The sequence below is a fragment of the Arvicanthis niloticus genome, chromosome 5 (assembly GCF_011762505.2).
Source record: "Arvicanthis niloticus isolate mArvNil1 chromosome 5, mArvNil1.pat.X, whole genome shotgun sequence".
In the NCBI taxonomy this organism is placed as follows: Eukaryota; Metazoa; Chordata; class Mammalia; order Rodentia; family Muridae; genus Arvicanthis; species Arvicanthis niloticus.
The window spans coordinates 34,672,160-34,681,385 of NC_047662.1; the positions used below are offsets into that span (position 1 = coordinate 34,672,160).

Below are 9,226 nucleotides of genomic sequence, written 5' to 3' on the forward strand. Positions count from 1 at the left end.
TGGCAATGAGCAGGGCAGAGACTACTGCTGGGTGCAGGATCCAGAGGGCTAACCTAGTTCCGGGCCCCTGGGTTCTTAAGCCCAGGAGGGCTCACCCTGCACCCACAGATCACCTGCATATCACACTCACTGTCTTCCCTCTTTTTTTTTTTTAAAAGGAAAATGTCTCTCTGATCAAAGAAATTAATGAGCTCCGAAGGGAGCTGAAGTTAACCCGCTCCCAAATCTATGACCTTGAATCAGCCCTGAAAGTATCCAAGAAAACCCGACCACAAGAAGTTCCAGAATCAGGTAATGCCGCTGGGGGTTGGGCATCGAGACCAAGACTCAGTGATAGCCATGAGCAGGTCTCCCTTTGGCGTCTTTCAATACAGGGTCACATCATGGAAACCATGAAGTTTCAGAGTTTCTCCAAGGCATGCACCAGCTCTCCAGAAGATCTGAGGACCTGCCCACACACACGCTCTCACTGACTGCCCTAGGCTCCTGTCTGAAATCCTCAGTGTTAGCTGCAATTCAGAACTCATTGCAGGTTTTAGAAAAGTGTACGCTGTAGATTATGTAACATTCCCCAGGAGGTCTAGGGCAGTGCCCTGAAATCAAACACATTAGTATTCTGCAGTGACTTGTGAATATTCAAAGCAGGCTTCATGAATTTAAAAAAAACATGTTCCATTTTAAAATCTCAATCCCTACCCCCCACCTCTCACCTACATTTTAGAATTGTGTAAGACCTGTACAATTAAAATTAAGGCAAAATGATGAGAAACTATTTAAAGGGAGGGAGAAATTACATAAGAAATGTTCACTAAGTTGGTGACTCCTATGAAACATTAAAGCACCTCTGAACATCTGTTAGCCAAGGCAAAATGGAAAAAAGAGAAGTAAAATAGTGAATCCCCACACTTGGAAGACCGAGACAAGAGCATTGCCATGCGCTCAAGGCCTGGTGTGAGAGACCCTGTCTCGCAAAGGGGCTAGTTTACACAATTGTCATCGCATGGCAGAAGGAAAGGGGTTTGGCTTGTTTGCTGCTTCCCAGGAGAATAAACTTTTTCCTGGCATCGAATTCCATAAGAAACAAATCACACAGTTCCCTAAGAAGGGAATGTTGACCAACAGCCTCCAGTCTCCACAGGCTCTGTGGCAACAAATACTCTCTCATCTTCATACTTGACAATCAGTACAAACCAAGAACATAAGGCATCTCTATGAAGGGTAAGCCAGCGAAGCTAGCACACCCTGTCTTCTGTCGATTGCTATTCCAGAACAAAGACTCGATGTGCTGGAGTGTCCCAGAGTAATGCCTTGGAATTCCAGATGCCAAGGGAACTCTCTGGGCTGCTTTTTGCAATCTGTGTAGAGCCCTGTGCTACGTGACTATGTGAAGTCTATTATGAGCTCCACATATGACCCTGGTGCCTTGTCCTGAACTGTCTGGTGTTCACACAATGATGGGATCACCCAGTGACTCTCAGTTCCTGGACCACATGCAACTCTGTTGTTAAGCATCATGTATGTTTGCAGGTATACAGTTGTGTCAGATTACGGTTAGTATGACAGGACCAGAGCGGTACCACCGTTGTCAGTCCTCAACATGAACATGAGAGCACAGTGTCCATCCTAAAGCACAAGCTGTGGATTTCTCAGAGACAAGGCCACCTTCCTTTGGGTCGGCAAGGGTCGGGGGAGGTTAAAGCCCAGATATGCCTGTCAACAACTGCAAAACTTCTCTTAAAATAAGACAAACTTGGCATGGTGGCACACACCTTTAATTCCAGCACTCAGGAGGCAGAGGCAGGTGGAACTCTGTGAGTTTGAGGACAAACCTGGTCTGTATAGTGAGTTCCAGGAAAGTCAGGGCTACATAATGAGACCCTGCCTCATAAAAGAGAGGGGAGGAGAGAAGAAAAGGGTGGGGGAGAAAAGAAAGCCTGCCACAAGTGTCACTGGGTATAATGGCACACACCTATAGTCTCAGCATTTGGCGGGGTGAAAATGAAAGTATAACCCCAGTGCAGGGTGAATGGAGAAAGGACAACAAGAAGATCCCAGGGGCTTGCTGGTTACCAGCCTGGCCAATAACAACCATCTCCAGGTTCAGTGAGAGACCTTTCTCAAGGGAATAAGAGGTGGAGAGCGAGAGGAAGACATGGGATGGCCTCCTGTGGCCTCTCCATGTGCACCTGTGCACACAGCAAGGAAGGAGGGAGCGGAGGAGAAAGCATAAAAGAGGAGAGGAAGCTGGGCAGTAGTGGCACATGCCTTTAGTCTCACCACTTGGGAGGCAGAGGCAGGTGGATTTCTGAGTTCGAGGCCAGCCTGGTCTACAGAGTGAGTTCCAGGACAGCCAGGGCTACACAGAGAAACCCTGTCTCAGGAAAAAAAAAAAAAAAAAAAAGGAGAGGAGAGAAGGGAAGCAGGGAGAAAATACTACAGATTTGCCAAAGCATTTTGAAAAGTTCTTAGTTGAGAACACACACACACACACACACACACACACACACACACACACACACAGCTCTTTATATTATTAATATGGAAATTTCCAGACATAAAAAGTTGAGAGCAGAGCCGAGCAGTGGTGGCTTACTCATTTAATCCCAGCACTTGGGAGGCAGAGGCAGGCGTATTTCTGAGTTCAAGGCCAACCTGTACAGAGTGAGTTCCAGGACAGACAGGGCTACACAGAGAAACCCTGTCTCAAAAAACAAACAAACAAACAAACAAACAAAATTTAAAAAAAACAAAAAACAAAAAAAACAAAACAAACAAAAAAAAGTTGAGAGCAGAAATCAGGTGAATTTGCACAAATCCATTTCCCAACTTCAGGAAGCATCAATCCCTTGCCTCTCTTGTCTCATCAATATCTGTTCCCCCTAACACACATCCAACACAACCACAACCACACACACACACACACACAAGCACGAGCTGTTTGAAAACAAATCAATCATATCCATCATCCACTACAGCTTTACTCAAGGGACACTTGCTGTGACACTTGGTGAGAAGGAATGTCAGTCGTCAACCTCTGTTGTGCACAACTGAAGTCTGACCTTCGATTCTGAAATATGTGCCTGCCCTCTTCCCAAGACAAGTCAATGCAAACTATACATTCTTCAAGATGCTTAGGGACCTGGCCCATTTGGCTGGCGTTTAAGATTCCTTTGAAGAAGAGAGCTTGTCATTCCCTAACCACTACTTTAGTTTTAACAACATTCATATTATTTTCAAATTTTCAAGACAATTAACAGATCCAGCAGATAGACCCACTTGTTTTCCAATTACCAAAACTACATCACTAGAACTTACAACCGAGGCTGACTATAAAAAGCCAACTAAAATGGCACAAATAATCTGTGAGAACAAAGAGAGCACCGAAGGAGATAAGAGACAGCTGGAACACTGGGAAATGGGTGGGTGAATGTTCCCCACCGCAGAGGCCCAGGGAACTAAATCCTAAACGGAAAATAAAGAGCATAGGAAAAGACACAACACACGTTAAACCCTCAAAGTGTCAAGCTGTAGGATAAAATCAACAATCAAAAGTCAGACTGTCAAAATGAGACAGTAAACCCACAAGATGGTAAAAGGACTGGATCTTCAGGACTCGCTTAGTAGAAGGAGAGAATTGGCCTCTGACCTCTATGTGTGTGGTGGCATACATGGAAATACATACACACACACACACACACACACATACACACTCAGCATGAACACAGGCATGCACATGCACACACACATGCACACATGTGTTCACACACACGAATGTGTGTACATGTGTTCACATGCACACAGGAAATGGAGAAAGTGCTGAGCAAGTGAATATGTACTTTGACATACACTGTGTCAAGAGCCATGTCTGTGTTGACAGCACCCCAGAGCCTTAGCCCCACGGGAAATGCCAAAATCTTCCCTCCTGGTCCAAGTGCAAATGTTGACAGCATGAGCAAAAAAAAGATGCCCACTGTAGTTTCTTCTCCACCCCAACCCAAATATTTATGACCTGAAGACTGTTCCCTACAGAGACCTCCTCCTTGTTGAGCTATGTGTAATAATCTGGCCTCTCTGTTCAACCGTATAATAAACACACTGAGCTGCTGGGGTTGCTGTGGCTTCTCTGTCAGAGAGCCAGTCCCTCAGTCCTAGCTTTTCTTTCTCTGTCTGTCCGTTCTGCAATTCCTTGCTACCCCAAGCAGATGGAGTCACTGAAGCTGTACAAGGACTCAACATACACACACATATGACACACATGTAAAACAGATGAGTAAAATGTAATAAAGATTCGATGTTTAAGGATTAAAAAGAGGAATTTGAATTTTTTTTTTTTTTTGGTTTTTCGAGAGAATTTTTATTTTTTAATCTTACTACTGCTGCTGCTGCTGCTGCTGCTGCTGCTGCGGCCGCTGCTGCCACTACTGTTAGTCTTTTCAGACAGTTTCCATGTGTAGCTGGCTCTCCAGAAACTCAGTCCATAGACTAGGCTGCTCGTGAGCTCAGCAATCTACCTGCCTCTGCCTCTCTGCCTCTCTCTCTGCCTCTCTCTCTGCCTCTCTCTCTGCCTCTCTGCCTCTCTGCCTCTCTGCCTCTCTGCCTCTCTCTCTGCCTCTCTGCCTCTCTGCCTCTGCTTCCCAAGTACTAGGATTAAAGGTTTGGCTGCCACCACAGCCACCACCTCCCAGCTTGATTTTTTAAAATTATTTATTCTTGTTTTATGTGCATTGATATTTTGCCTTCATGCATGTCTGTGTGAGGGTGTTGAATCCTGGAGTTACAAGACAGCTGTGAGCTGCCATAGGGGTGCTGGGAATTAAACCCAGATCCTCTAGAAGAGCAGTCGGTGCTCTTAACTGCTGAGCCATCTCTCTAGCCCTTTAATTTTTTTTTAAAGCAAAAGTCTTCTAAAATTTTACAGACAGCTTATATTTTAAAACCACAAATAATTAAACTAGTAGAAGTGAGAACTGTAATTATTATAATTAGAGTCTCAGTGAACTAATGGAGCCCTATAGAAGATACACACATCTGAAGGCACACTCTGTGAACTAACGAATGAAGACAGTGGTGGCCAGGTTTCAGCCCAGACAAAACAGAGCCAGGATGGCCTGGGGTAAGCCTGCAGCTGTCTGAGTGGACTCTGAGGAATGAGAGGCCACCACAAGGAGCGACTAAGAGTTTTCAGAACAGATGGAAGATGGTGACCATCAGGTCCAGGAATCCTAACAGTTTCCAAAGGATAATTAACAGCAAGTGTTAATTATCACATAACCTGCTGGGCGGTGGTGGTGCACGCCTTTAATCCCAGCACTTGGGAGGCAGAGGTAGGCGGATTTCTGAGTTCGAGGCCAGCCTGGTCTACAAAGTGAGTTCCAGGACAGCCAGGGCTACACAGAGAAACCCTGTCTCGAAAAACCAAAAAAAAAAAAATTTATCACACAACCACAGAACATGGAAGACAAGAAGTTATGGGAAGTCGGGGAGATTAAGGGCTCATACACAGGAGAATAATGGCAGGTGTCATGTGACTCCTCAGTGACAACAGTGAGAGCCAGTGCGGGTGACACAGTCCCTTCAGAGTGCTGAAGCTTGGTGGCTATCCCCAGACACAGACCACCAGGGAAACAATCTCTTTAAAATGGAGATAAAAGAAAACAACATTGACAAAAATTGAACTTTGCCCTCCAACAAAACCTTCTTAAAAATAATTTTTAAAGATTGTACATCAGGAAGAAAATGGTCCCAGAGGTAAGTGTGCTGGCGAGGAGAAACAGTAAGTCAAGGAGGCAGATGTGGGCGCTGAAGAGCTGGGCTGGTTTAGTACACGGAAGCACAGGCTGAACTGTGGGTCCAAACAGCAGCTCAGAAGAACTGAAATACTGGGCAGAAGCATCAAGGCCAGAGCTCGGGAACCAAACCACCCTGTGTCTCTGTTTCACAACAGGAAACCATTGTGTCTGTGTGTGTGTGTGTGTGTGTGTGTGTGTGTGTGTGTGTGTGTAAATGCAGGTGAACGTGCACCACAGAGTGCATGTAGACAGAAGAGTCAGGCTAGCTGTACACAAGCTTTTCAGGGACTCTCCTGTCTCAACTGCAGGAGTTCTGAGATCACACACGATATATATATATAATATACATGTATAATATATACATATATAATATATGCATATATTGTATGCATATATACATGTGTTGTACATTATATACAAGTACAATATATTGCATGTACATATACACATATATACATTATATACATGATTTATACACATATGATATATATTATATACATGTGTATTTTATATGTGTGTAATATAAACATTGTGCTTCATGTGTGTTCTGGAGCTTCTAACTCAGCCTCCCTGCTTTGCGTTCTTTATGTTACATAAGCATATTAAACTTTTTAGAGTCTAGAGGGGTGATAGAAAGGAAGACAGGGGAGAAAGAAAGAGAAATCTCCCAAACCAATAGAGGGAAAATAGATGTGAGACAATGCATACAAAGGAGGTGGGAGTGAGTCACTGTGTACCTGGCCACTTCCTTATTTTCCATCAGATCTGGGGCTGAGAATGCAGCTCGTTGCCGAATCTCTACCTTATGCATGAGGCTGCTGGGTTCAGACCCCAACACTGCAAATTACAATAGTGATGATAATAATAACTTCATTGTTTAAGCAATACCGGCCATCTGTCTATTGAAAGAAGCCTGTGAGCAGCATGCAGAGAGGAACACTGACCAGGTCTGGAAGGAGACAGGTTCTGAGCAGAAAAGGAGCAAGAGGAGAGTGAGGATGTGAGCAGGGGGGCAAGGGTAGATGGAGCCTCATGGCGAGGACTCACTTCCCACAGCTGTGGAAGAGGCCAGGTTTATACACCAAAGAGGGCAGCCCCTGTAAGACTCACCAACAGTATGAGAGTCAGGCAATTTGCTGTAAGAATGGAGAGACCAGTGGGGGCTGGAGAGATGGCTCAGTGGTTAAGAGCTCTGACTGCTCTTCCAGGGGTCCTGAGTTTAATTCCCAACAACCACATAGTGGGTGGCATCCCACTATGGGATCTGGTAATGGGATCTGGTGCCTATACTCATATACATAAATAAATCTGAAAAGAAAGTTACAATTTAGAGCAAGATTCTTAGAACACATAGAGAGGTCCTGTGGAGAGAATAAGCCACTGTGGCCAAGCCTGTGGTAGCCAGGAAGAGAAGCTCTGTGCTGCATCTCTCAGGCTGACCCCAAGTGCCTCCAGGATTGTGGTTTCACAGGCACCTCATCCCCAGGGATGGCAGATGGTGGCTGGTTAAGTATCTGCATGTGAGGGCTAGTGGGAGGCGCCGGAAGCCAGCAAGAAATCCAGGGCAGTAGTTTCCAGAAACAATGAGTATTGGGAGGGTGGAGGGTTGCTACTTGGGGGTGGAGGGCACCAAGATCATGAGCGTGGGACTGCAGCAAAGGACATCTAGACGTAAAGGCAGAAAGAGGAAGAAGGGCAAGATAAACCAATTGGTCTTTAAATGCTGGCCCCATCACACCAACTAGAGGCCAAGGCAAGGCTGACCACTGGCCACTGCTGACTGTTTCCTTGTAGAAACGGTTTTTCCCTTTGCCTCCAACATCTGTTCTTTTCTAGTGTTTTCTTTAGAGCCACAGGAAAGGGTTGGCTATGAGAAGGACAGACAGGCGGTACCATGGAGGTCAGAGTTCAGGTGTGCTGCTGTGGGGATGGGAAAGTCTGTGGGCTGTGCAACAGCCTAAACAGTCAGCAGCCGAAACAGTCGGCTGGAGAAGAAGCACCGCTCTTACCTGCCACTTTTCTCAGGAGCACACAGCAGGCCAGACACAGATGGGGAGACTCTGAAGGGCTGGGCTGTCTCAGGTGCAGGCCGAGCAGGGTAGATGAAATGGAAGAACAAAGCAATTGGAAAATAGGGCAGAAAGGGTGCCAAGAAAATGAAGGGGGGGGGTGACAAAAGACTCACATGGATATAAGTGGCCAGAGAAGACTGAATTTAGAGCCCACCTCACGGGTAGGAGGGAATTGCAGGAAGAAGCGGTCTCGTCTTGATTACTGAGTACAGTGAAAGAGTCTGTAGTCAGGCTGGAGCACTGGCATGGGACATGGACAGCAGAGGGACCTCTGGGTACTGAAGAAAGAGGGGCAGGTGGCATGACATGGGAGCCAATATTACTGCTGGGACCCCAGCCCCTTGAGGCCCAGGTCTGACAAGAGCCACAGACTGTGGATGCCCAGGATGGTGGCAAACCCCAAGTCAGGGAAGATGGCAAGATCAGAGGTTCAGGAAGCATTAACAGATGCCACACAGAGAGAGGAGAGGAGTCTGGATCCAGAAGCAGCATCTTTACCAGAGGACTGGTAGCTGGGACTCCAGCATTGTCCCCTGGGGAGTTACAAGTGACCTCAGGGAGGCACTAGGCAGGCTTACTTACCACTTGGAGTGACAGTGAAGTGGCCTGTTTATCTCTCCCTCTCTGAGGATGTTTGGAGGGCGGGGGTGGGGACTTCAGCAGTTCATTCAGTAAGCAGGCTACAGTGATCCTGCTTTGTCCCTACAGTGATCAGTAAGGACATAGTCGGCACCAGTTCTACTATGAGGCTGAATGAACAGGAGGAAACCGGGAGAATCATCGAGATGCAACGCCTGGAAATCCGCCGCCTCAGAGACCAGATCCAGGAGCAGGAGCAGGTCCCAGGCTTCCACACCATCGCCGGAGTTCGGCTTCCTTCCCTCATTGACTCGGATGTGGATTTTGAAATACATACCAAGTGACCTCCAGTAAGCCATTTCCAGTCACAGCCAGAAGCATGGGAGGCACCAGGTGTCAGCCACCGAGCCAGACTCCTTCCCGAGTCCCACCAACTTCTTTCATCCTGGAAAGCTGAGGTCACGGTCAGAATAAAGGTGTTTGCTCACAACCCTGTCCAGCTTCTGCTTAGGGTGGGGACACACAGGAAAGCCAGGAGGAGGGAGTGCCTGAGGACTGGGGGTTGTGGGGTCTCCAAAGCCACTGCTGTCTGTTAACTGTGTGGGAACTGGGCAGCCTGTACTGCAGAGATTGGCGGGATCCAGGGCCAGCTTCCTGCTTATGGGTCTGGGATGAGGACAGGGCTACCTGCTCACATCTTAAGTAACTCACCTGTTGCTTGCCTCCTGGCTCTCTTCTCTCCCAGCCAAGTCAGGACCAAACAAGGTCTCCTCCAGTTTCTTCTTC

General features: G+C 46.8%; 1 protein-coding gene across 4 annotated transcripts in view; it reads left to right on the forward strand.

The window, feature by feature from the left end:
• Positions 1 to 8,930, forward strand: part of Cfap57 (cilia and flagella associated protein 57) — a 68,881-nt gene extending 59,951 nt beyond the window's left edge. For all 4 annotated transcript variants that reach the window (XM_034503723.2, XM_076934320.1, XM_076934321.1 and 1 more), the window contains 2 exons: positions 159 to 291; positions 8,570 to 8,930. In XM_034503723.2, coding sequence (XP_034359614.1) covers positions 159 to 291; positions 8,570 to 8,784 — 348 coding nt within the window. In that variant the 3' untranslated portion in view covers positions 8,785 to 8,930. The remainder of the gene's footprint in view (positions 1 to 158; positions 292 to 8,569) is intronic.
• The last annotated feature ends 296 nt before the right edge of the window (positions 8,931 to 9,226 follow it).